General features: G+C 37.9%; 1 protein-coding gene across 13 annotated transcripts in view; it reads right to left on the minus strand.

Annotated features, from left to right (window-relative positions):
* Positions 1 to 25,017, minus strand: part of mllt10 (MLLT10 histone lysine methyltransferase DOT1L cofactor) — a 55,909-nt gene that overhangs the window by 18,821 nt on the left and 12,071 nt on the right. For 7 of the 13 annotated variants that reach the window (XM_052596803.1, XM_052596802.1, XM_052596804.1 and 4 more), the window contains 6 exons: positions 24,078 to 24,181; positions 23,769 to 23,862; positions 19,384 to 19,473; positions 12,508 to 12,603; positions 12,004 to 12,316; positions 5,763 to 6,407 (listed from right to left, as the gene is read on the minus strand). In XM_052596803.1, the coding sequence (XP_052452763.1) occupies positions 5,763 to 6,407; positions 12,004 to 12,316; positions 12,508 to 12,603; positions 19,384 to 19,473; positions 23,769 to 23,862; positions 24,078 to 24,181 (1,342 nt within the window). The remainder of the gene's footprint in view (positions 1 to 5,762; positions 6,408 to 12,003; positions 12,317 to 12,507; positions 12,604 to 19,383; positions 19,474 to 23,768; positions 23,863 to 24,077; positions 24,182 to 25,017) is intronic. The other 6 variants (XM_052596806.1, XM_052596808.1, XM_052596809.1 and 3 more) reach the window with 1 other exon arrangement.

A 25,017-nucleotide genomic window follows, 5' to 3' on the forward strand; every position in this document is an offset into this window, starting at 1 on the left:
GAACCCCCCCCCCCCCTTATCAAATAAGAGGAAGGGAGGGGAAATTTCAAATTAGATTAGCCAGCATTTCAAGTCAAACCCCTGTCTCCTCTCTCAGCAGAAAATCCATGCGAGTTCAGAGGGAGGTTAATGACGAGGCTCAGAACCTGATAAGGATCTTCGGCACTTTCCTTACGGACGGAGAGAAGAAAGCAGGGACTGATTCAAGGTATTGTTGCACGCCAGCAGAACATATTTAGGCCTTTGACGTAGCAGATGTTTTTAATTTGAATGTATATCTTGAGCAGTGATCGATGTCTTGAAGTGTTTTGCGTTGGGTTACTAGCTTCAAGATATGTTCTATCACAAGCGAACAGACGGGCTTGACTTTTCTAATGCATGCCGACCGAAAGTGAAGATAAGTTACAGCACATGGCTGCAGTTAATGCAGCAGGCGCATGCTTTGCTCATCAATGTTTATTCGAATGAACAGGACGGCTGCATAGTTTCATCCAGAGTAATAAATCCAGTCTAAAAGGGATAGTTCACCCAAAAATGAAAATTCTGTCATTAGGGACCACTAATGGACACCGCGTAGTTCTAGGAACTAGTCAGCAGGGTCATTCCTAGAGAACCAATTTCTCCCTCGGGCCGTTTTCCTGGTAACAGGAACTCTGAAGCAGCCGACAGCGACGTCTTTTTTCACATAATTTATGGATGTCAATAACCAGATTGGAGGACGCCGTGATCAGAGCTGTTTTTGTAATGTGTCATGGGTTTCGTGATAACGGAGATGGAATGTAAACACAATTTAGGCGACTGAATGAGCATGAAAATCTGACTAAAATCTCCTATGACAACTTGCAGTGTTATCATTGAACATAACACTGCAGACAACAGGTAAATGCATTTACCGCGGTTTCCCATGTTTGTGGAGAAAATATTTTTTCATGGTTTTTAAAAATGCCAGGTAGCTGGTGTTTTGTAATGGTTTTCCCAATCAGCGTACACATGTAACTTGCCCTTTCACTAGTGGTGGTATGCAAGATATTTTATGTTCACATCAGGCAAGTGGACTCATTAAGGGGGTAAATTATGCAGTGTAGTCTTTATCCAGTCATAAAAACAAAATTCACAGTTTTACACAGAATGTCATGAAATTTGTCAAACTTTAAATTAATTAAAAGTAGATCATTACACTAAAATCAAATCACGAAATGTATCTGTAAATATAAAGCCGCAAAAGTCGATTTAAATATGAATCCTGCATGTTCTGCGTGTCTCTGTTAATGAATGGCGCAGACAAGTGTTTCATTTATTACACACAGAAGCGCGCGCCTGATGCTTGCAGTGATTTCAGTGTCTGTCGTCTCACTAAATGAGGACAGAAACACATGAACAACGTCTCCAGAACTGCTCTGAGAGTCACTTCATGATCATTTTACCATTTGATTTGAGTAAAACTAGTGTCATTTCATAAAATCCATAAAGCTACTTTAAGAAAAATAAATAAAGTTGTTTATACATTCAAATAATCAGACATGCTTAAACACAGAATTAGGTAACAATAAAAAATAAATATATTTGAAAAAAAAAAAAAAAAAAAAAAAAAAAAAAAAAAAAACATAGGGCCTTAAACTTGTAATTTTTTGTTAAACCTTTAATTGATTTAAAAATTTATGTTTCATGATTTTTATTTATTAGACACGATTTTTAATTGATAAAATTAAATTTTACTATTAAAAAAGGCGTTGAGAAAAATTTAAACGGAAAAAAATGCAATACAGAACAAAAAAAAAAAAAAAAAAAAAAAAAATTTGTGGAAAAAAATTAAATCAAATGGATTTCATAGGGCCCTAATTATCCCTCAGCCTTGCTGTGTCCTCCAGTTTGGGAACCACTGCTTTATTTTTTTTAAACGGATACATTAATCGTGTTTATTATATATATGGGATAAGTGTCTCGTCACAACCCAACTAATTTAGTTTCTCCAAACGTTCCCAGAACTGTAAGCCCCTATCATTTGTGTTGGGTTGTTCCAAACCTGTGCGACTTTAGTCTGTGAAACATAAAAGCTGTTCTGAAATGTTTGGAGTCCATATAATGAAAGACAATGGGGTCCAAATGTTGACCCACATTTTTAGAGCGCTACAGTATGTTTACATTCAAAAACAAAACCAAAAAGCAGCTCCAAAACGACACTAGATGCTGAAAGTCAGAGCAAGCCTGCAGATATCGGGCAGTCGGAGTTGACATTTCACAGAAACATTTGTCATGAATCTCCTAGCAACAAGGCACATGTTTCTACGCGAGTTTGTTGTGTTTGGAATAACTTCAAACAAAGTCTGGAAGTGTGCAATCGTCAGTCATTTTGTATATAATGCCCAGTTTTCTTCTGCAACCCTAGTGTTTTCAAATCTGTTTAGTATTTAAATGTTGTACAGGAGCATTCCAGCCTTTACAGTACATTGCGCTCATCTGTCTCATCAACCTTTTCTTTCTAATTTCAGTTGGAAACCAATAAGAATCGTTTCCTGCTCTCTCCAAATAACACCCTATAAAGTCCTACACCCGGCTGGAGCTGAGATGGATGTTTGCATTTAATAATAGCCTCCCTCTGATAAACCAGCCATCCAAAAAAAAGGAGCTGGGAACCGTTGAGGGAGGGTGAGACAGATAAATGAGGTGGAGCACTCTACTGTAGCCCTGCATTAGCCATGGCTAAATATTTACAGTCCAGCCAAAGGCCAGGAACAGGTGAGGGCAGGGACGGCTGGGAGAACAAGTCCCAAACAAACACAAAAAACCCATATGGCCTTGAGAGAACAGACAGGGTGATAGTGAGATGATACATAGTAGGGAATGACAGAGAATAAGGTACAGCAGAGTTTTCCAGTTCAGATAGAAAGGAACTACAAAACAGCCTGATGGTTGCCAAGTAACAGGGAAGCACCATAGATAAGGTCCCTTTAACAGTATAGCTGCCATGCATACGTGGAGCACTTATGTCAATGGTGAGATTTAGCAGGTGAGAGAGAGGAAGTGCCTGCAAATGAGTGAGAGAGAATGGTGTGAACATGTATTTAGGTGTTCTGGCTCCAGCTCAGTGAGCGGGAAGGCCAGTAGGGGTCAGGGCATTTCTACACACTATCTCAAGCCACCTCACTCTAGATCCCGAGAGAAGACAACGTCAGGGAGGAACAAATACAAAATTTGAACTAATTGCCTGTTACAGGCTCCTTCCCTCCTCCAGCTCCCTCGGGCTCAACAGGTTAATGTGCATCTCTATGGAGATTCAGCGGGCCACTCTAAGCTCTCAATCAGGTAGGAATGAGGAAGCACTTTAGAGAGCACCTCCATCCACTTTTACCCTAATGAGCTTCAGCACCGACCAAAACAACATCATGCTGGTTCCCAGGCTTCTCTTCGAGAAAAGTGGACCTCAAATGGATTCCTTTTTCTTTTTTTAAATAAACAGAGATGGAACCAATTGCGATTCAGGGAAAGATTAAGATGAAATACATGAATTGGACTGAATGCGATATTGAAAAGACCCTCCATGTGTAATTCCTGAAAAAGAATTAACGCAGCCAATTTCTAATAACCTATGTTTATAGGTAAGAGTCCATGAGAAAAGAAAAAGCTGGGAAATATTAGGAGAGAACTTTTAGATTAATGAGTATGTTCATGTCCATCAGTCATGGTAGACGTCATAAGCAATTAGAAAGGAATGAAAATTGGTTTGTGGAAGATAGAAAAATACAACAACAGCATGGGCAACAAAGGACCTCAAAGTCAACAAGAAATGTTTACAACCCTTTTTACATCTGTACTATGATGCATTTCAGAATGAAATGAACTTGACTGGATCAGATAAAGCGGTCTCAATATGGCAGATGGTTAATAAAACAAGAAAGGTTGGTGATGTCAGCTGAAAGTAACTTAAAAGCAAGGATGAAAACATGTTTTCTTTGGAATAAAGCATATTAAGGATGCACATCAAAGCAGTACCAAATTGGTTAGTGTTATTAGTAAATAGCTTTTTTCTTTTCAGTTGACATGTACATGAGGTTGGCTGATATATTGGTCGGCCAATATATCGGGCCGATATTTGCCATTTTTTTATATATCGGCATCGGTCAATATCTGTGTTTAGTAGGCACGTCGGCGGGCAGCCCCGTGTTATTGGTGCGGTGGAAAGTGCTACCGCTGCATGTGAAGGACCCCAAGCCAAAACTTTGGAAGATTCAACACCAGTCCTGGGAGATAAAGGTAGTCAGAAAATTTCACTCTGTAAATGTGGTGGAGAAGTTGGCAGCTCTCACAAACACTGCAGCGTGATTGAGGGCTACGTTACTCCGCCCCGCTCACAGACAGCACCGCGCTCGGAGAGACAGCTGTCCTGGAGCTGCCCAGAATGGTGAATGACAATTGTTCGGAAGCATGGTTTGATGCAGACAATAGCCAGGTTTCCATCCAACTCATTTGCATTTAGGGATGTAAATATTCGATAATTTCCATGATTGATCGTCGTTTAAATTAACGATCAATTAATAACTTTAATCCTGAAAAATGCGTCTGAAGCCGTATTATTATTAAGTGCAAATACCACCGTTTTAGTCCGTATAAAATGCTAGTAGCAGGACTATGAAATAAATAGATGTGATTATGATCATTTCATAAAATGAAGAGAGTGCGCCATACGTTTGAGATCATTTTAATTTGTTGACTGTTTCCTGTCAAGGAGACCACTGAAGTACTTCTTTAAATGGTTTTGTGGTGCTCGTTGTTGTATTTTAAAACGCAATTGTAATTTTTCAAATGACAGTATTAAATATGATATGATAGTATTAAAATTTACATTTTCCTAAACGTAACTGTGGCGCTCGTGGCTGTGCTGTGCAGTCAGTGAACAGCTTTTTTCACATCAAACATTTTATGCAAGTATTATGACCAGTACTTTATTTGATCATGTTCTGCAAAATGTACGATTTAGAATTTTTGCGTTACGCTAGGCCTATGTTTAAAAAAAAAAAAAAATCAAGCATTTACAGTGCAGATCGTGACAGTGCATGAGTGCATGCATACGAGGACGAGCGAATTCAGGTTTGACTAGATGTATTTGGAGGTTATTGCTCATGTCTCGTTCTGCACATATCCAAATGGTTCCATATTCGCAATGTATCTGAATGTTAAACTATAATTTTTTTTCTTTTTTCTTAATGTAAAATGGACGGAAAAGATCATCCTCTTTACATGAGCAAAAATGTCTCCGGCATAACAGCAGAGTGGACCGGTATACTACGGTCTATTTAAACTGACCAGTGTAACCTTTTATATGTTTGGTTGATTGTACTTTATTTTAATAATGAACAGATTTCGATGTAAGTTTGAAATTAGAATGCACTTTAGATGTTCTGTGTCATTTATACCAAACACAAATGTTGCTGGTTGCTGGTGTGTTTGCAGCACTACTATTTATTTTTTATACATTTCATTTTATTATATTTTTCAGTTTAATTGATTTTTATTTATAAAATTGTATTTATTTTATTTAAATGTGTATTTAAGTTTACATTTATGTTCGAACAAACTTGAAAAACTCTGCTTGATAAATGCTCTAAAACTTTTATGTAAATGATTTCCTGTCTATAACAGGAAATTATAAATTGTTATTAGCGAGGATTTTGTTTTATGTGAATCACAAAATAAAAAAAGGGGTACATTTTAATTTTATGTTGACTTTAAGAAAGTAGATCATAGCAAAACAAAAGTCTGCTCACCTGGTCCAGCAGGTGAGGAGCTGACAGTCATACCCTGTAAGCTTCCATTCCTGAGGAGGGATGGGGACTTCTGAATCCCCAGACTGCTGCTCCCAGCACCCACTGCTCCCACACCTGCAGTACTGCTGACTGCACTCCCACGGCAGGACATAGTGCTCATGGAGGACGGTGAGGGAGAAGTGGACGAGGGCATTGTGGAGCCGTGCTCTCCCGTATCAGTGGTTTTACTGTCCTGGGTAGTGAAGCACGGTCCATACCGGTTCCTCCAGTTCCCTCTCTTCTTCTTCTTCACGCCGTCTTCACCAGTAGATGAAGAGGATGTTGCAGATGAAGAGGACGAAGAGGGCTGGGGTCGTTTGTAGCCTGCTGAGGCCAGGCCTCCCAGCTCTCCGGCCGGGTGACAGTTTTCGTAATGCTTGCTTGAGCTTTGGGGGAGGGACATCATGCCGAAGGTGTTCAGAGCCACCATGCCTTCAGAGGCTGTGCTTTCTACACCACCCTTCATGTGGCAACGGCTAAAGGATGGAGGCGTGTACGAGTCGCCAGCCCTTAGGCTGGGATCAGAGAAGCTGAGGAAATCAGATGTGGGCTGGACCACAGACCCACTAGTGGCTGATTTACTGCTGCTGCTGCCTAATAAAAGACCTGCAAGAGAAAAAGGAAGACAAAGATGAAAGCACACCTTAATATCACAACCACATTAACAAAGAGACTACATAAACCACCAGAGGGTTCATAAAACTAAGACCTTTTGCAGCCACAATTTTGTAAAGACACACAAACACAGCACAGCTGGAGTGCAAAACTGGACATCAGCACTACAATCATCTTTACTAAGAGCTTGTAACACTGTGGCACATAAACCAATCAATTTTAGAGCAAAATAGTTCAAAACTTCTGTGTGTATATATACACATTATTATTATTATTTTTATTTTAAATGTGACCTTCATGAAATTGCAAAGCTTTTCAGTCATTACTCCAGTAAAATAAACATTTCTTATTATTACAAATGGTTAAAAAACACCTGTGAATTAATTTTTTGGGAAATCCATGATACATATTTTCTCAAGATTCTTTAATAACTAGAAAGATTAGCATTCATTTGAATATTAAAAATTCAATTTGATGAATCCTTGCTGAATATTAGTATTAATTTCAATGCTGTCAAATGATTAAAGTGATTTCACTTTTCACGGATCTGTTAATTCAAAAATAGAATGACTTGAAAATAACATTTCAGATATGTACTATTACATGAAAGGTGTAAGAAAAATGTTACTTGCATGAAATGAAACATATAATTCAGCCGAAAATGCTACAGAAATGTTTTTCCAGAAACATGTATACAAAAAAAATTAAGAACTCAGCACGTTTTAAGAAGATTCTCCTTTCCTTATCAGGGACCCTCTTATTTATCATTGAAAATTAATACAATTTCAAATTATTCCATGATTAAAAAAAGAAAAAGAAAAATGTCTGGCTTAAATCTCTACCAAACAAGAAAATAATCTACAGAACCTGAAATCGAGCAATACCATCATCTTCCACTCCAAGGCTAGCCAGTCGAACTCGCAGGAAGCCAAAAAATTAGGTAGGCTATCTAGGCAGGCAAAAAGGGTGACCCAGATCTAGGTGTTCATTTGGGCCCTCCCCTCAGGCAAGGACTCGTCCTTTAACCAAAGCCGGAGAAACAACTCCGACATGCCTGTTTTTACAGCTGTGGCAGGAGGCTGCAGAAGCTTTACTTCCCAATTTTACTACACAGTCGATCCCTTGAGCCTCCCGCTAACATTAAAACATGCAGAGCTTGCATGCCAGTTAACACGTCTCGAAGATAAAGCAATGTCAAACAAACAGCTGCCAAAACCAATAGATAACTAGCAGCATTCTATATTCTTTCCAAAACACATCCAGGAAGTTCTGCTATATCTTCTCGCTGGATCCTAGATTAAACAATGCAATAAATTTCCTGCCATTTCTCTCTGAAGACAAGCAAAAAATGTGTGAAAAAGAGCAAAATATATAGATGTTTGGCCTGAATCAATGAGAGGAGCTTTAATTACATTATTATGATGTTAAATTCAGACACAAAAATATTAAGTTACCGCTAAGAGTTTAAAAGGTACACAATTAAATTTAATAGGACAGGATCAAAATGGTTTTATACAACGTAGGCAAGGATTTCACAATGTTCAAAGAGTCCCAGATATTCTTTATGAACCGAACGGTGAACGAGATACTGCTCTACTATCACTGGACGCTGAAAAGTTGAATGGATCATTTGTTTGATTTATTGGTCAGATTTGGTTTGGATGAAAGCTACTGTAGATGGGTTGGATTACTTAGTAGTGCTACAGCAGAAGTGCTTACAAATAATATTGTCTAAACCATTTAGAGTATCACGAGAGTTTAGACAAGGTTCTCCCTCTTTCTCCTCTTCTTTTTGCAATCTCCATCCAGTCTTTGCAACAGTAGTAAAAAATTGGAAGCAAAAAGGCATTAAGATTGGACAGATTTGCGTAAATTTGCGTTATTTGCTGATGTTGTCATTCTTTTCCTAAAGCATCTTGATACATCAATACCTGCTTTATTAGAAATATTTCTGGATACAAAAGTAAACATTCTAAAAGTTCTATTTAATATCTAAATGAGATTGAAAGACAACAACCTAGTAATTTGGTAGCAACCTTTTTAAACATAGTTTACCATTTTACATACTTGGTTATAAAATTGTACCAGAACTAGGAGATGTTGTGCAAGTAAATTATGATCCACTTGAAACGCGTTAGTAGCTCTATAGAAAGATGGATGTCCTTACCCAGATCTTTTGTTGGTTGAATAAATATTTTGAAAATAAATATTTTGGGAAAATGTTTATATTTACTCCAGAACATTACTCTGCCTCCACCTAAACATCTATTTCAATTACTTAAGAAAAAAAAATCTATAAATTTATTTGGAATAACAGATGTTCCAGACTATATTTGACACATGATAGAGGAGGTCTTCAGTGTCCTCATTTTCATTGGTATTATTGAGATGTCCAACAATTGTGTTTTATTTTTTATCTCAGGACTGCCAGTCTTGGGTGGATATGGAATCAGCTGCCATTAATTCTGGTCTGCCTTTGAATATGTTTATATACATTAAAATTGAAAGATCTTAACAAAATGTTTCCAATCCTATTGTTATTAATATGAAAAAAATATTTAGGTGCCTTCTACCCTTTATCCTGTTTTAGTCCCATTTGGGGCAATGGAAAATTTAAACCAGGCAGATTAGACGCAGGTTTCAAGATTTGGGCTGACAAGGCCATTCGAACGATATCAGATATACATGTTAACAATACTCTTAAGTCATTTGAGAAAATTTCTTTAAAGGGGGGGGGGGGGTGAAATGCTATTTCCTGCATACTGAGTTTTTTACACTGTTAAAGAGTTGGATTCCCATGCTAAACATGGACAAAGTTTCAAAAATTAAGTTGTACATTTGAAGGAGTATTTCTGTTCCAAAAATACTCCTTCCGGTTTGTCACAAGTTTCGGAAAGTTTTTTTCGAGTATGGCTCTGTGTGACGTTAGATGGAGCGGAATTTCCTTATATGGGTCCTAAGGGCACTTTAGCGCGCGCCCCCCAATAGCAGAGCACAGACATTCACTGATCAGAGCGAGAGCGTCACGAAATGTCACAAAAGGAGTGTGTTTTTGGTTGCCAGGGCAAGACAACCCTGCACAGATTACCCCCCCCCCAAAAAAAATAGCATTAAGGGACTAGTGGATGGAGTTTATTTTTACAGAGCATCAACGGAGTTGTGCAAGTGTTTTTGTTTGTTCCCTGCATTTCGAAGATGCTTGTTTTACAAACAAGGCCCAGTTTGACGCCGGATTTGCACATCGTTTATTTCTTAAGGATAATGCAGTTCCAACGAAAAAGGGTCACGATCGTGTGTTGGAACCGCAGGCGGTGAGTAAAACTGCTTCAAATATCTCTGTGTTGTTAACTTAGCTATCGGCGCGTAAGCACATCAAGTAAACAACATGCGATGTTGTCATCAAACTGCACTTTCCACATGTACAGCTTAAAAAAAAAAAAGACGACATAAAGTGGAACTTAGTCATTTTCCAAAACGGCTAAGCAAATATATACAGTTCCAGTACATACCACATAGAGACGTCATTGCTGATGCTGCTCTTGTTAAATTTCTGCCTCTGGATCTGATTCTGGATCATAAATATACACTGAATCTGACTGTTAGCCATGGTTTGTTTTGGATGTTTTTTTTCCTCACGGTAATGTCACAGCTTCCAGAAGCTCTCAACGCAAAAGCTTACTCGCGTTCGTGATTCTTTAGCTCCGCCCACACGTCACGCCTCAAGCCGGTCGTGTTTTTCCGGGAATAATCAGTACAGACTATCTTTCTCTTATGAATATAATAAAACTAAAGACTTTTTGGAGTTATGAAGGATGCAGTAATACAGGTACTCAAGATTAACAGGATATTGAGTGAAAACGAGCATTTCACCCCCCCTTTAAGTAATTACAACAAATAAGAAATGTTATCTTCAAATCACAAAATAGTTCCCTCTTTGTATATGCCATCATTGTCTATTTTGGAAAAAGAAGTGACAAGAAACTGTTTTAATAAATGTTTAATTTCTTCGTTATATAATATACTGGTGTCAGGATCAAAGGACTCTTCGAACGATCAATCGGAAGCTTGGAGATTGGATTTTAAGGTTTATTATTATGATGGGAGGATTGGATGGAAGCATGCGAGGAAGCTCAATCACTAACAATGAACACACAATGGAAATTGCTACAATATAAGTGGTTGATGAGGATTTACTTAACTCCAGTTGTCCTGCATATAACACAATTAAAATATTTCACTCGCTTAAGATGTGGTGACTTTAAAGGAACACTATATCACCGTATATGGGAGAGTGGAGTAAGAATTTTTGGAAAGATGTGAAAGAAATTATAGAAAAGATCCTTGATGTTAACATACCACTGTGATCTTTTTTTTTCATTTATTTCCTAAGGAGATCAGGTAAAAAAAAGACGAAGTATACATTTATAAATATATGAATTCTTCAAGCGAAACTTACTTTAAAGCATTACTTTAAAATGGAAAAGTATATGCGCACCAAAACAGGACATGGCTAAATGGAATGGTAACAAATATGTTAAAGGAAAAGACAAATTGTATATTAAGATATAAATACAACATTTTTGATGGAGTTTTGGGACATTTTTCAAATTGTTTTTAAAATGTGATGAAGTTGGAAATGTGTTGATAGAAGACAAAAAAGGGGTGATAATATTCTATATAAATGTAAAATTCTGAGAAGTGTGTGTTTTCTCGGTTGCATGGAAATTTATTTGTAAACGTGTATTGTTAAAATGCAATAAAAAAATATATAAAATTAAAAACAGAGCTGAATTTAAGCAAGTGACCCAGAGATCAACCTAAACCCTGGCTGAAAGAATATTAGATTTGATCTGCCTTTCTCATATCAACAAGACTCAAATATTCTGCATTATAAAAAGCTTTCCATATTACTATAGCTCCCTGTATTGTCAAACAAAGGGCTCAATTTAATAAAAGATTGCTGATATTACAATCTCTCGCATACTTGGAATATTACATCAGGGCAGCGGAACAGAACAGTCGAGTGGCTCACCGACCCTGGGTCTGTGTCGGGTGTTGTCACAAGAGCCCAGACAATATGACATAAACCCAGGCAGAAGATTAGACTCCATAGTTAATCACCAAACATCTTTTGATCTCATTGCGCTCCGCTGAGAAAACACTGTATGGTTTCTTCTTCCAGGGTTCCTTGAAGTTTGCCTGTAACTCCAGCAAGGAGGCCCCTGCCGTACTTTGACACATTAATGATTAGTCTGAATTTTCCAGACGTGACCTCTGCTTCAATCCCTCCATCACGGCTTGATAGCAGAAAGGAAGGGAACATGCTTCTCCTCTGACTCCCAAACCTCCCTCATCACACACATAAACACACACACACAGGAGACGCCACCCACGGGACAAACGGCTCAGAAAGACTCGCCGCTCCACATTGCAGAGGCAGCCGGTCAGCCAAGCTTATGGCTTCTGGCTTTCATCCAGCACTGTCACAACAGACTCACTCAAGTGTCGCACAAAGGAAGTCGACACGAGGCTTGAATCTACCAGCTATTGAATGTGAATGTGAAGTTGGCATGTTTGGAAGTCTCACCTTGCTGAAATGGACTGGTTGAGGAGGGAGCTGTGGATGACGTCGCTGTGGTGACCACAGGGCCGTGGGGTTTGCCCGGCGTGGACTTGCGGCCCCTGGAGCCAGAGCTCGAGCTGGTGCTGTGACTGCTGGACTTCTTGCTTTTGCCATCCGAGCTCTTGCCATCAGAGAGGCTGCCATCCTTGGAGCTGGAACTGGAGTGAGACGGAACTTCCTGGAAGTTGGCATTGGTGAAACGACCTCCGCTGTCGTCCAATCGCTTCTGAGCAGAGGAGATTGAGGAGACACTTCCACCACTGCTGCTGTTGTAGCTCTGTGGCCAAAAAGGGGAAGGCACACATGGACAAAACTGCTCAAGAGTGCTTTTTGTACAATAATGCAATGACAAAAACGTAAAAAGAAATTAAATGAACATATAAAAAAATATTGTAAAAAATACAATGAAATTAATAGTATTTATAAATAAAATACAAATTCTCATGCATTTATCATAGTTTAAGTTACCTTCTCAGAGGTCACCATCAGTGCTGGCACCAAGGAAGGTGACAGTTCCAAAGCTTTTTTGTGCTTTGGTTTGTGGCGATCTCTTTCTTTATGTTTCTGTGATAAAACAACACAAACCAAAATATTAATGAAGATGGTTGCGCAAATGCTTTAAAACCAGTACAGCTTGGGAAGGACTTTAGCCTACACTGCCATTTCTGAAACAAAGAGGCAGAAAGATAAGAGTCCAACTCAAAAAGGTGAAACAATGAAAGTCAATCATTTGCAAAGATTCAAACCCAGCAAAGACAGCCACTTGTGCCGTCCATGAAGATCTTCATGTAAAGAAAAAGAAAGGGTTTTCCTGTAGATGGGTAAGGTTTCACATTGCAGGCCTGACCAGAGTCTACAGCAGGTTAATTTACACCCCGGTCTAGTGCCGCGCACAACACAGCTCTATTTGCGCCCGAGAAACAGGAGTGTGAACAAATTTACACCCTGTGCTCCAATAGCACACCTCCAACCTCTCCGTTTCTGTTCTTAAGAGTGCGGCTGTAAAAATATGCAGTGATCCTGAACCATTCGTAAAGAATATTTGCACATTCCCCACTGGAACGTTATACAAACATCTATCTTTTTTGAGCCACTTCCTGTCATCTTCCAGCCATTGTCTCAGTTAGAATTGACAATTATTCTGAACATGATAACGGTTTATGCTACTTCTCAGGGCAAGTGGCACTGACAATTCCAGAGGCCCTCAGGCTCAAGTTTTTCAATGAAAATGAAAATGAGCTTCCGCTTCCTCTACACCATTTACAATTTTCCTGCATATACCATTTTAAATGCCATTTTCTTAGAATGGGAAAATCATACACACTTGAAATGAAGGTTTTAAATAAGCACCCTGACAATTTTTTTTAAGTGGGTGGGAAACACTCAATGCTACTGGTTTTCATCTGCAACCTACAGATCCAAATGTCATGGTTTTTGTTATGCTTAAAAATAATTTACTGAATCATAAATTGTTATTTTAACGGGGCCATATGATTCAATTTCTCTTTGAAGTGTTACAAGCTCTTGGTGCATTAAGATCTGTAAATTTGCAAAGACTAAAGTCTCGAATCCAAATAAATATTCTTTATAAAAGTCAAGAGTCAACCATGCCTACCTAAAACAGCTCATTTGGCTCGTCCCCATGTCTGTGTAATGATGAGGGAAGATTTGCATAACTGCACCAAAATGTTCACGTAAAGAGAGAAGGCATAACTTTTTTTCTTGCTGTTGCCGCCGCCATGTTGTGGAGACACTGAGTGTGAAATCAGTGGTTAAGTTGTATTTACAACACTGTTCTGGAACAGTTCAACCCAAATATTCAGAAGTGTGCAGCGCATTTTACGGAGAGAACGAGGACTGTTTCCTGGAAGAGTAGCATCCATGCCAGTTTCTATAAAGTTCATATTTAAAGAATTTGCCACTGATGATTCAAACGCGAGTTTGAACAGTGTAGAGTAGCGCTTGTTGTTTGCTGTATCTTTGATCACAAATGCATACACATGGTTTTATGTTTACACGGCGCGATTTGCAAAACAACACGTATAAAGATAGTACAAGTCATTATTATCAGTAATTATGTCCCCACTTGATGCAACAAATGGCTCATTTATAATGGGTTTTATTGTTCTTGTCTGGTCACACCGGGACAGGGCATCACAGTATGGTACCATTTCATTACAAAAAAAAACATAAAATAATGTTCTTTTAATGAACGTCATATGACCCCTTTAAAAAAATAAAATAAAAAAAACAGTTTATATGCAGCAAAATGACAAGTATATTAATGGTGACAAAATCATTCAAATTATATAAGCATTAACTGAAATTATAAAGCTTTGTAATGCCACATTTACTACCCAAGAAAAGTGCTAATTTTAAATGAATGCTTAGACAAGAATCCAAATCTTAATTAACATTGTTTCTAAAAGTGTTGACAGGGTGGGTGTTATTGTGAGAGAAAAATAATAATGTCACTACTTGGCTGTATTTATGAATGGAAAAATAAAAATACACAACAACATTCATCTTATTTCCATCAAACAAATAAAGTCTATAAATGCAGACCCTTACGTAATGACAAAACGCAGGTATGAACTGATGTTTACAGGTCTAATTAAAATTCTGACACGAACGTCTTGCAGGAGTTTGACATAGGATGACAGCTATCTTAATTATACAGAGATGAATAGTTCAGGCAGAGGTGAATGCAAAAGAGAGAGAACAAAAAGCCAAGACATTTATCATAATTCATCAATGCCTTCAGCAGATTAGTGAAATGTAGCAAATCTCTTTCAGGATGAACAAAGAAATTACTCCCGGGGCTTCGGGTATTAAAATTCAACTACGGAAATGAATAAATAGAATAAATCTTAAAATAAAATAAAGTTTAAATACAAAAGAAGAAAACTAATCACCCAGAAAACAAAGCTAAAAAAAACCAAACAGATCAGAATTTAAGATATGTGAGGCAAGAGGAGGAAGAGAGATTGAAAACCTCATTTTATTCCCACATGCCGCTCTCGACCGCCTCTCAGAACACATCTGAACTAGCTGCAAATTGAGAAGCTTTTAGCCTCTATTGTTGTTTGGCCCTGGGGTTTGGAATTAGCTAGGTATACATCTGAGCCCCCCGACCTTTGACCTGGGAATGTGGAGTAGGGGGGATGGGCCCCCTTTGCTAATGCAAATCAGGCGTCGTAACAATAGCCATGGCGGAGCACAGAGCACTCCAAAACACGATCTTCAAGAATACAGCTCCAACCCGAATCATTGTTTACGTCAACCCCTCTCAATGCAGAATAAGGTGAAGAAGTTAAATATCTGAATAATTCTGGGAGAAATGGCTTTAAATGGCATCTCATATTTAATCTTTCGCTGACCTAGATTACACAGGCTGCATAGTCGGTCTCTGAGCAGCTTAACAGAGCACCATCCACTCCATTTTGGTATGCATTTCCAATGCAAACTCATTCAAACCAATTCAAATAATTAGTGAATTCATGTCAAATAACCAACAGCCTCGATGTCTGACCTCCACTCCCCGCTGTCAGTGCTCATCTGACTATTGCAAACTTTCAGAGTCACATTTAAATACATGAATGAAATGGCATTCCTTAAATGCAGTCTAATATTTTACTATTAATATATTACTTTAAAATGTGATTGAAATTGACTGAAATTGTTTTAGCCTTACACAAAATACAATAGCAAAATAATACAAAATTAATTTGTGACTTAATATATAAGCTGGTAAGCTTGCAGAACAGCAAGAAAAAAAAAACTTTCAGAGGAAATAAGGTGTTTTTACATTTCAAGGGGATTTTAAAAAGAAAAATTGTCATAAAATTCCCTTTGTTTAAAAAAAATAATAATAATAAAATCACCACTAGAAAATAATAAAGAATAATAATTAAGCAGAATTATTAAATGAGAAGTACATTAAAAATAGTAAATTAATTTAAATAAATTAACATAAATTCTTCCAACAAATGTCAAAAAGTAAAACATGAGACGAAACACTTAAAGAAACGTTTAATCAACATTGAGGGCCATTTTAATGACCCTGTTCATAAAGATCAAATGGCGACTCGGCATGGCTTGGTTTGGCACGGTTTGCATTTCCACTGCAGTTTAGCATTGCTTTAGAGAGGGCGGGATTATTCTCATGTCTTTATAGTTACGCTGCTTCTACTACCACGACTCCTTAAAAAAAAACTTTTTCATTCCATGTCGCACCATAAAGCTCTCGCTGGATCCTCTCCTCTGCTATCATCAAGAGAAACATCTTCACTACCACAACAGACTACAATTAATTTTGGTTGTTAAAAATAGGTGCACTTCAAAACAGTTGCATTCGATCCTTCGCTAGCTGTGCTGATTTTAATCTAGCGGTTCTTTTGTGCTTGTGTCACAAGTTCAGTGATGTAGGTAGAGATGATGCTGACGTTCAGAGGACCCCAGATGATGCTAACCCTGAATCAACAAATATTGCTACAAGTGTGACTGCATCATATAATAATTATTAATTGCTACTACTAAATATTGTAGAAACATAATTTTCTGTAAAGTTGCTTTGTAATGATTTGTTTTGTAAAAAGCGCTATACAAATAAACTTGAATTGAATTGAATTGATGATTCTCTCCAGCCAATCCGTGATCAGCAGAGTTTACACGTCACATTTCGGTAATGGTACGGTTCACTTGGAACCTCAACCGAGATGGTACTACAAAAAGTACCAGGTACCAGGTACTGTCCCACCGTGCCGAACCATGCAGTGGAAAACTGCCAAAATAGGGCTGTCGAGGTGAAGGAATTTCCCTTGCAGTAATTTTGAGTGGCTCAGTAGCCATATATATTATTGCCATATATACACGGTTAATTGAAGGTTTGTGTAACCTTTGCAGAATCTGTGAAAATGTGGGTAATTTTATCAAAATAATAGAAATCATACAAAAAGCAAGGTTTTTTATTTTTATTTAGTACTGTCCTGAATAATATATTTTACATAAAAGATGTTTACACTTAGTCAACAAGACAAAAAATAAATAAATGAAATTCTTAAAATAACCCCATTCAACAGTTTTTTTTACTCTTGGTTCTTAATATTGTGTGTGGTAACCTGGATGATTCACAAATGGTTTTTTTTGTTTTGATTTGTGAATGTTATTCATGAGTCCCATGAGTTTGTTGACCTTTTAATTACCATTGTGTATGAAATGTGCTATATAAATAAACTTGCCTTGCCTTGAACAGTTAAACTGAGCACTGTTCTTCAGCAAAATCCTCCATGTCCTACAGAATCTTCAGTTTTCCAGCGTTTTTGCTGATTTCAACCCTTTTCAGCAGTGACTGTATGATTTTGACATCCATCTTTTCACACTGAGGACAACTGAGGGACTCAAACAAAACTACTAAAAAAGGTTCAAACATTCACTGATGCTACTGAAGAATCTACGATTTATTAAGAGCCAGGGTTTTCCGGGAAACATGCAAGCATCTTCTGTTGCTTCCAAAGGGCAGTACTAAACGGATATAAATATATTTCTACAAAATAAGAACATTTTTGACATTCATCCTGTTCAAAACTTTTCACCCCCTGGCTCTTAATGAATTGTGTTGACTTCTGAATCATCAGTTCTCATTGTGAAAAGATAGATCTCAAAATCATACAGTCACTGCTGGAGAGGGTTCAAACATGCAAAAGATGCTGGAAAAATTCTGCAGGACACAGAGGATTTTTCTGAAGAAAATTCTCATTGGATCTCAGTTTAACTGTTCAGAACAAACAAGGGACTCATGAACACCATCACAAAACAAAATGGTGGATTCGTGGATCACCCAGGTAACCACACACCATATTAAGAACACCAAACTTTTGAATGAGTTTATATTAATAATTTCAGCTATTGTTTTTGTCTTGTGGACTAAATGTAAACATCTTTTGTTGTAAACATCTTTTATGTAAAATATCTTATTCAGGACAGTACTTAAAAAACAACAACAAAAAAAACATGCATTTTGTATGATCTCTCTTACTCTCTTATTTCGACTTTGTACACTGTCCATGTTGTATACGGGCTGTAAGTCAGTCTTTAAACCATTCATTCAACTACAAGTTTAAAAATGCGGTTTCATTCAAAGAGAAATTTAATGAAATATACTGTTGAAATAATTTTAACTGAGCGCCAGGTTAGAAGGTTCAGCTGACCAGCAATGCGTCGATGCGAAGACAGAGATTTGACTTTCCTTGGACATGACAACCTATTTTCACAAATATATATGACTCGCAAGTAATCACACATGCTCAGTTGATCTCTCTCTCATTGCTGTCTGTTTAGGGTTGTTAAATCTAAGGAGCCTCTTTACAAATCAGAATGGTACTCATTATGTTATCGTTACTAACTTATTTAATATTCAGTACACCTGCACAAAGTGTAAAAAGAGAAGGGCATAATCCTATGAAAAAAGAAAAAAAATGCAAAAATCACGGTTTCTGCAGTTCCTGCATTCCTCTGCGGTTTGCTTGTCAAAAGCGCGGTATTGCGATATTGCGGTTACCCCGACAGCCCTAAGAACAAATCAGGCAAGCTATCGCTGATTAAGACGGCTGCACAGAGGCTGAGTGTTTGAAATATATGGGATCTGCTAGGGACAGGCAGAAATGTATCAATGGCGATGAATAGATGTGATGAGCTCCTCCACACGTTTCACACTATGAGGTCTGCACTATTAGTATTTCAGATACCACCATTATTACAGTAAGAAGAGAAAAATAGAGCAGAGGCACAATCAAACATGTTTTCCACTCAGTACAGATCATCTTCTGCTGGTACGTACACATTTATTGATATGAGGCCATGTTACAGGGTCTACGCTTAATTGAATTAGATGGGAGGGCGAACAGGGCTAATAATGCTACATGTTTCATTCGGTATGGCTGCGTATGGAAAATTAGTGGAACAAATGACTACACTACCTATCAATACTGATTAAACGTACTCTGTGGAACTAATGGCCATGACGGATGCTTTTCTATGAATACAGCACTCTTTATGTTGATAATTTGTGGCAGCACCAAAATACTAATCACTTTGAGTGATAAAAGGCACTCTTCTCCCTCCCGTGGCTTTAAAAGCTTTGTGCGATATGAAAAGTGTGCATGTGAGGGGCGGCACAAGGTGACGATGGCTCGTGTGATTTAAAGCAAACCTACACGCAGCGGAGTATATTTCGGACAAACAAGAGTTTGGGGCTTTGCACGTTTACCTCATAGTCTGAAATCGTGAGGAGAGGGCATCGATCACACATGGCAGGAAGTGAGGTAGATCTGGAGGCTGCCTTACCTTCTTTTCCTTGTCATGGTGCTTATCCAAAGAGTGAGTGGAAGAATCACTTAAGCATTGAGCCCTACTACCACGGCCTTTGCTCCTTCTCTAAAAGGTGAAAGAGGAACTTCGAGTTACCATTTAAAGTCTGTCCAATTATCTTTTTTTTCCCTATTTCCTACTTCTGTCTTTGTTTTTTGTGTTTTTTTTAGCAACAATGAAAATAGCCCTTACTGAGACAAAGGAAACAAATAGAAGACAACGGAAGGAAATAATAAAAAATATATTTTCATGATAAAAAAATCAGGATCAATCAGGATATTTTTGTATTATGAGAAGCTACTCAGTCAAAAAGCAACTTGCATGAGAATATTTGTCTTCAGGTTTGTAACAGTATGGAAGCACACTTCCAAATATTTTTTTCAATTTATAAAAAAATAATAATAATTGTAGTAAAATATGCCTCTTTTTTTGTAGTCAATACGGTCTAATGCTGCTATTGTCAATAAATGCCACATAAAAAGCTCAGGTCACAGAATGGTCTTTGTTTACCAGCAGCCCACTGAAACAAAGGCCTACATGGAAAAGTCAGGGGTTATTAGCCAGCTATTGATCTATTAATCCAAGAGACAGTGCTGATGCTGTCAGTCCATTAACATGTAGACCGGAAGACATGGTACATCCTGCAGAAACATCATGCTGTCATGTACAATAGAGCAGTCACCACAATGGATGACAACAAACAAAATGAGCAATGTACAGTCAATTTATTCTCACAAAACAACAAAATGGGAGATGGCAAAACAGATGTATATTTATATATCTTAATTATATTTATATAAATGAACACTGCCATAGCTATTTTAAGCTTTTTAGAGATGTTTTTACGACATGTCCTTATATGATCAAAAATACAGTAAAACGTTACAATTGTGAAATATTACTACAATTAAATATAACTTTAAATCATCACCCAATTTAAAATATTTTCAAATGTAATTAACTTCAGTAATTGCTAAGCTGAATGTTCTTTAGTGTCACATGATCCTTCAGAAGTCATCCTAATATGCTGATTTCGCGCTCAAAAAACACTTTTGCACAGATTAATATTTTAGTCCAAACGGTGATATTGTTTCAGCATTCTTTGATGAATATTAAAGGGGGGGGTGAAATGCTATTTCATGCATACTGAGTTTTTTACACTGTTAAAGAGTTGGATTCCCATGCTAAACATGGACAAAGTTTCAAAAATTAAGTTGTACGTTTGAAGGAGTATTTCTGTTCCAAAAATACTCCTTCCGGTTTGTCACAAGTTTCGGAAAGTTTTTTTCGAGTATGGCTCTGTGTGACGTTAGATGGAGCGGAATTTCCTTATATGGGTCCTGAGGGCACTTCTCCCGGAAGAGCGCGCGCTCCCGTATAGCAGAGCACTGAGAGCACAACAGACTTCACTGATCAGAGCGAGAGCATCGCGAAATGTAACAAAAGGAGTGTGTTTTTGGTTGCCAGGGCAAGACAACCCTGCACAGATTACCTAAAGAGAAACAGCATTAAGGGACCAGTGGATGGAGTTTATTTTTACAGCGCATCAACGGAGTTGTTCAAGTGTTTTTGTTTGTTCCCTGCATTTCGAAGATGCTTGTTTTACAAACAACGCCCAGTTTGACGACGAATTTGCACATCGTTTATTTCTTAAGGATAATGCAGTCCCAACGAAAAAGGGTCATGATCGTGTGTTGGAACCGCAGGCTGTGAGTAAAACTGCTTCAAATATCTCTGTGTTGTTAACTTAGCTATCGGCGCGTAAGCACATCAAGTAAACAACATGCGATGTTGACATCAAACTGCACTTTCCACATGTACCGCTTAAAAAAAAAAAAAAAAAAAAAAAAAAAAAGACGACAAAGTGGAACTTAGTCATTTTCAAAAACCGCTAAGCAAATATATATACAGTTTCAGTACACACCACATAGAGACGCTGTTGTTGCTGCTGCTCTTGTTAAATTTCAGCCTCTGGATCTGAAATATACGCTGAATCTGACTGTTAGCCATGGTTTGTTTTGGTTGGTTTTGTCCTCAAGCTTCCAAACGCTCTCAAAGCAAAAGCCTACTTGCGCTCGTGATTCTTTAGCTCCGCCCACACGTCACGCCTACAGACGCTCGTGTTTTTCCGGGAAAAATCGGTACAGACTATCTTTCTCTTATGAATATAATAAAACTAAAGACTTTTTGGAGTTATGAAGGATTCAGTACTACTCTATAGGTACTCAAGATTAACAGGATATTGAGTGAAAACGAGCATTTCACCCCCCCCCCCCCTTTAAGTAATAAAACAGAAATCTTTTGTAACATAAAATGTCTTCAAGGTCACTTTTGATCAGTTTAAATGCAACCATTCTGAAAGCATACATTTTTCAACTTTAGGGAAAGGTAGTGTACATTTATACATTTATAAATCATGATTATAAAAATACATAATTTAATATAAGCCAACAAAGATGCTAAAAAGCCTCAATAAATCCATGAAAAACCAAAAACTAAAATATGAATGAATACATAAAATCAAAACACTAACACAAGAAAAAAAGACATGAAATCTCCAGCATCTATCCACAGTAACCAGAGTAGACATAAACGCCTTGAATGAAATAAAACTGTGTATAAATAAACATCACTATCCCTCCATCCTCAACTCATTACAATCCCCTACGAGAACATCACAAAGTGCTGGCCCTGCCTCCAGCCCCTCACTCAGAAGACCTGTAGAGGACTAGCAGTATCTGAGAAGCCTTTGTTGAGTGGGAGGACAGGCACGCACGCACACACACACACACACACATACACAGCACAAATCTGAGAAGCAGCAGGGGGCTGTGGCTCTAAAGCTCAGTGTAGCTCTAGGGCTGGAGTGAGTAAAACCCCTTGCCACACATACACGCGAACGCATACACACAGACACACACACAACTGCCCAAGCCCACAAGTACACTGAGGACTGAGCGAAGCTGGACAGAAAACCACAGGCCATTATGCTGTCACCGAGATCTGCCACTGGGCAGTCCATGTATCTCTCTGAAACCTTAGCCCTCTTTTTCTGAGAGGGGTATTAAGTGAAGGGGGAAATGCAGGAAAGGTGGGGAGGGGTGGATGGGAAGGAGAGGAAAGGAGAGCCACAGACAAAGGTCCAGTGAGTTGCTGTTGATTGTCAACGAGATTAAGGGGTTAAAGGGTTTGAGGGAGACCGAGGTGGGGCTGCAGGGGCCGGACAGGGGGGCTTATGCCACAGCTCAGCTTTCAGCAGCTGTAATTGGACCAGGAGTGCGAGACATTCGAGTAATGAGAGATATTCCAGATGAGGGAGTGTCTTTTTCGAAAGTCTGCTGCGTTCACGTGCGATTTTAGATGTGCAATAACAGCTTGAACGATGATGACATGGTCCCAATGATGTGCTCGCTACGATTCATGTACTGGCAAATGTAAAAATCAGTAGCTTGAGTGCTTCGGAAATTCACTAAAGACATGATATATACCTCAACATATGACACACTAATGGCAAAATACACAAACCATGGCCATCAAATACTCACTATTAAAACACGTAACTTATGGGAATAACAACATATACACTGCTGTTCTGAGGAGTCTGGGATCTGGAAGATTTACGTTTTTTACGTTTTTGAAAGAACAAGGGTGCATTTATTTAATCCAAACACAATAAAAGCAGTAACTGAAATATTGTTATGATTTCATACAACTTATTCTTGTGATGCAAAGCTGATTTTTTTAGAAGCCATTACTCAGTATTCAGTGTATGGGGATCTTTCAGAAATCTTTCTTACATGCTGATTTGGTTCTCAAGAGACATTTCTTATTCAGAGATGCAAAAACAGGTAAGGGGAAAAAGGGTGAGAACATTGCATGGATCGGGGGCATGCTCCACACGGAATTTCTTCTAAAGACATTTGCTTTACATGCTCACTTGTAGTTACTTTAAGTTTTTTTTTGTTTGTACAAAACTAATATTTCACCAAAAGAAAACAATTTTAACATCTTGTGGCAACGTTTAAAAAAATAGATAAATGCTGAATATACAGTATTTAGTCAAAATCCCATGTTAAAAAAGAAGTGCTATGCAGGCTATTTAAGACAATATTATGTAAGGTGTTTACATGAGTTGCTTTTAGAATATTCTTTTAATTTTCCAGTTTTCCATCTTGAAAACCACTTCTAGATACCATACAGATTTCCGGTATCACAACTTTTATTTATATTCAGCCTGGATATCCTTAATGATTTAATTTTCAAAATCCAAAAGCATAAATGCTGTTGGATCCACAACAGTGCTGCTTTGTTCCAGGGTGCTACAGATAGTACAGTCAAGATTAGAAAAACCAGATTCTTACCAGTTTGCTGTAATGGTACTTGCAGTATCCACAGTATTTCACATTATCAGCATCTGAACCCTGTTCTTCACACAACAACCCAGCAAACTGAGCGCTATATTCAAAAACACAGAAAAAGCACTGTCGATTACAATTAGTAATTTTTAAAAACTAATTTTTTTTTATCAACTAAAGGGGTCTCAAATCAATTCAAGGGAAGTCTGTTGCATTTAACATTTCTATTTCCTATCCTTTTAACAGATTTCACAATTAAAAACATTAACATGCTTATGGATGTAATGGCTGGAATATTATGGCTCTGAAACTCACCATGTGACATGAAAAGCCTGTCGGCAGCCATGTTTGTTGCATGTCATACAAGCTCCAGTAGCAGCTTTGCTCTCACGTCCCTGTTCCTCACAGAGGTGGCATGTCTAGATAGAAAAAAACAGTCACTAAAGTGATTCTTCACATACAGAAAGCAGTTATGATGGTATATAATGCATTGCTGCACAGAACACAGCTTGTTCAGCGTGAAGGCTCTACCAATTTAACAAGTCTCTCACAAGCCACCCTTCCCAGCGCCTCGATTATTAGGCAAGTGATAACCATGCCATTTTAAATTGGCTCACAGTGAGGACTCAATTACCAACAGAGCTGAATCTATTTTATCCCAGATTTTAAACCCACTATTTCAAGCATGAGATTAAACTTGGCTCCTTAGTCCTGCGAGTCATCAGACACAGTACTGAATCCAAATCATATAACACTAACTGATTGTATTTTACTTATCTACTGCATTGAAGGGCATCCATAGAAAACAAAACATAATTAGGTTTTCAAATGAAAAATGAAAGAATGGTGTCATGATGGCATATCCCATTAGTACTTGATTGAACATTGTTTTCTTTACATTTACGGTTGAGCGAAAAAGTTTTAAGCTAACATCTAAATATTTAGACTTTGCAATTAGTCTAGAGTTACAGTGAGGGCAGTATTATAAACCTATACCTGCAAGTTTTTAATAATTTAATTCACTTTTAATACTTTTTCAGGCTTGGAAGTGACAACTTAAATTATCTGATATTTGATGAAGTTAGTGCGATGGCGTTTTGGTTCCTTGCCGCTGTCGCTTCTGGACACATAATTTCCAGCAATATAGTAGACTTGATTGCACAGATACTATCAAAAATGAACTAAGCAGGACAATAACATCACTGAACTGCCTTTAACTGAAAATTGAGAGTTTACTATTGTCCTTTTGCATTGA

This window comes from Carassius gibelio, chromosome B24, assembly GCF_023724105.1.
Source record: "Carassius gibelio isolate Cgi1373 ecotype wild population from Czech Republic chromosome B24, carGib1.2-hapl.c, whole genome shotgun sequence".
NCBI lineage: Eukaryota > Metazoa > Chordata > Actinopteri > Cypriniformes > Cyprinidae > Carassius > Carassius gibelio.